The sequence below is a fragment of the Glycine max genome, chromosome 5, assembly GCF_000004515.6.
Source record: "Glycine max cultivar Williams 82 chromosome 5, Glycine_max_v4.0, whole genome shotgun sequence".
NCBI lineage: Eukaryota > Viridiplantae > Streptophyta > Magnoliopsida > Fabales > Fabaceae > Glycine > Glycine max.
Genome location: NC_038241.2, coordinates 21,955,675 through 21,959,155, shown reverse-complemented (window position 1 = coordinate 21,959,155; position 3,481 = coordinate 21,955,675). Strand labels below are relative to the sequence as shown.

The window sequence follows — 3,481 nt, the reverse complement described above, 5'->3', positions numbered from 1 at the left end:
GGCCTGACCACTCATGCAGATCAGCCTTCAGTTCCTCCTTCTATCCAACAGCTTTTGGATCACTTCAGTGATATTTTCCAAGAGCCTACCGAGTTACCACCATCTAGGGAACTACATGATCATAAGATACCATTGTTGGAAGGCACAAATCCAGTTAACAAGAGATCATACAGGTATGCCAAGCATAAAAAAGACATTATTGATGGCTTGATTTAGGAATACCTTAAGTCTGGCATAATTCAGCATAGTAGTAGTCCTTTTGCTAGTCTTGTTGTGTTGGTTGGGAAAAAGGATGGGTCATGGAGACTATGTGTTGATTATAGAGAGTTAAACAAGGCCACCATCAAGAACAAGTTTCCTATTCCTTTAGTAGATGATTTACTGGATGAGCTGCATGGTTCCCACATTTTTTCAAAAATTTATTTACGAGCTGGGTACAATCAATTAAGGATGGCTACTTGTGACATTCCTAAGACTGCATTCAGAACTCATGGTGGTCATTTTGAATACCTTGTCATGCCATTTGGCCTCACAAATGCTCCTGCAACCTTTCAAGACCTTATGAATGCTATTTTCAAACAATTCCTGAGAAATTTTTTGCTAGTTTTCTTTGATGATATTCTCATCTATAGCAAGTCTTTAGATGATCATGTCATACATCTACGACAGGTACTTTCTACTATGAGGGCTAATTCCTTATTTGCTAAGCATTCTAAATGCTACTTTGCTGTCCCTAAGGTGGAGTATTTGGGGTACTTTATAAGTGGAAAAGGGGTTGCCACAGATCCAGCTAAAATTGAGGCAATGATATCTTGGCCTCTGCCTCAAACATCAAAGCAACTGAGAGGATTTTTTGGTCTTGGCAGGTATTATCGAAGATTTGTTCCTAATTTTCGCATTGTGGCTAAACCATTGAATAAGATGCTACAAAAGGATAGTTTTGTTTGGTCTACTGCAACAAAATTAGCCTTCTAGCATTTAAAATAGTTGCTTTCTTCTACTCCGGTCTTAGCTCTTCCTAATTTTTCCAAGGAATTTGTGGGTGAAGTAGATGCCTCAGGCTTTGGTATAGGGGAAGTTTTAATGCAGGACTCTCATCCCATTGCTTACATTAGCAGGACACTAAACAAGTAGCAACAATCTCTATCTACCTATGAAAAAGAGCTTTTGGCAATGGTCTTTGCAGTTCAGAAATGGAGACATTATTTACTGCCTAATCATTTTGTTATCAAGACTGACCATAGTAGCTTGAAGTATATCCTGGAGCAGAAGCTTTCAACAGTGTTCCAACAAAAATGGTTGGTCAAGCTCATGGAGTTTGATTTCTCTATTGAGTATAGGCAAGGCAAGGAGAACATGGTAGCATATGCTCTTTCTAGAGTGGAGCCTGTGGAATGTCAGGCCCTTATCACTCGTCAGATCCAATTTGTTTTGCTTGAGAGAATTAAGCTCACTTGGTCCACTGATCCTCATCTTCAGAAGTTAATTTCTTATTTACAACATTCTGCTGCATCTCACAAACATTATTCTTGGCTCAATGATGAGCTCAAAAGGAAAGGGAAGTTGGTAATGGGTCAGGATCCTACACTCATACATGATTTACTTACTTGGCTCCATACCTCTGTTGTTGGGGGTCATTCTAGCCGAAATGCTACTTGGCAAAGGGTTAGGTCTGTCCTTTATTGGAAGGGATTGTTTAGAGATATTAAATTGTTTATACAGTAGTGTCTCACTTGTCAACAGTGCAAATATGATACTGCAGCTTCTCCTAGGCTTTTACATCCTTTACCAATCCCTGGCCATGTGTGGCAACATATTACAATGGGTTTCATCAAGGGCCTTCCTAATTCTGCTGGTAAACAGGTCATTTTCTTTGTGGTTGATAGACTCAGTAAAGCTGCTCATTTCATGTCCTTAACCCATCCATATACAACTGCTATAGTGGCTCAATCCTTCCTTGATCATGTTTTTAAGTTGCATGGATTTCCTGACACTATTACAAGTGACAGAGACACAATTTTCATTAGCCAATTCTGGCAGGAATTCATGAGTCTTCATGGCGTTCAGCTATAGTTTTCCACCTCTTATTACCCACAAACAGATGGGCAGACTGAGGTTGTTAATAGGTGTTTGGAGACTTATCTTCGGTGTATGTGTTCAGATATACCTCATCATTCGGTTTATTGGCTCTCTTTAGCTGAATGGTGGTACAACACCACCTTCCATACTTCTACCCAGGCTACTCCCTATGAAATTATATATAGCCAGCCTCCTCCCATTTCATTGCCTTAGCTTCTCGGTGAATCCAAGGTTGCTTTGGTGGATCAAAGCCTTAGCATGAGGGAGGAAATGCTTAGAATTCCGAAGTTTCATTTACAGTGAGCCCAAAATCGTATGAAGCAACTTGCTGATAAGCATAGATCTAAAAGACACTTTGTTGTTGGTGACCTTGTTTTTGTCAAGCTTCATTCTTACAGACAAGTTTCTGTTGCAGAGAGGGCCAATGCTAAGCTTAGTCCTAGATACCTTGGTCCCTTTCAAGTGGTTGATCATGTGGGTGTTGTTGCTTATAAGCTTGCTTTGCCTACTTCTTCTCGCATACACAATGTGTTTCATGTTTCCCAGTTGAAGAGACACGTCATTGCTGCTGATTCAAGTCCTGCACTTCCTGATTTTTCTGCTGAAAGTTCTAGTCTTAAAGAACCTGAGGCCATTTTGGATCAGATGATGGTTAGGAGAAGAGGTCAAGCTATGACCAAGGTTTTAGTCAAGTGGAAACATCACTTGCCTAAGGATTCCACATGGCAGTTCTACTATGATCTCAAGAAGAAGTTTCCTTCTTTTCATCCTTGAGGACAAGGATAGTTTTGAGGGGGTGGTGTCGCAACGTGCCCTTCGCGGGCGAGTGAGGGCGAGGCTCACGGGTGCGCTTTCCAAAGGAGGAAAGATGCGCGGAGTCGCCACCAACGTTTATTTGTGGAAAAACGTCGGAAAAACCGAAGGAAACCGGTCAAAAAGAAAATTCTAAGTTCGGGAGTTGTATTTACGCTTGAGGAAGGTATTAGCACCTCTCACGTTTGTCCCAAAGGAAAACAGTCTATTTTTTAGAATTGTGGAATTGTGTTATCTTAACTTTTATTTCTTTTTATATTTTGAGGTCGACAAAAGCGGGGCTTTTGCTCCTACGTACCCTCCTTTGGAGAGGAAATCAGACCTACATAGTTCTTTCTTATGCATGAATCAAGTGATTCTTTTTACTTGAGGAGTGGTCATTTTAAGGCGTTGGACCTTAAAAATGATCCCTTTTTACTTAGTAAGAAACTGACATGATAAACTTTCAAAAACCTATTTTTGTGGACGAGCTTGACTAGGCGAGTTGATTTTAGCCTTAATTTCACTTTAGTTATTAGTCAATTCAATTAAGAATGAGAAATCCCAAAGAGAAAACGTCCGATTGATTTTTCGCTTTATTTTACTAAAA

The 3,481-nt window shown here is 40.1% G+C and overlaps 1 protein-coding gene across 1 annotated transcript; it reads left to right on the top strand.

Moving 5' to 3' along the window:
- The first annotated feature begins 2,394 nt into the window (after positions 1-2,394).
- Positions 2,395-2,853, top strand: LOC102663610 (uncharacterized). The gene has a single exon (XM_006580691.1). It carries the CDS (start codon positions 2,395-2,397, stop codon positions 2,851-2,853), a length of 459 nt encoding a protein of 152 aa, XP_006580754.1.
- The last annotated feature ends 628 nt before the right edge of the window (positions 2,854-3,481 follow it).

What these genes read in the sequence shown, in the direction of transcription:
- LOC102663610 (XM_006580691.1), top strand. Translation starts at nt 2,395, where the DNA reads ATGAAGCAACTTGCTGATAAGCATAGATCTAAAAGACACTTTGTTGTT.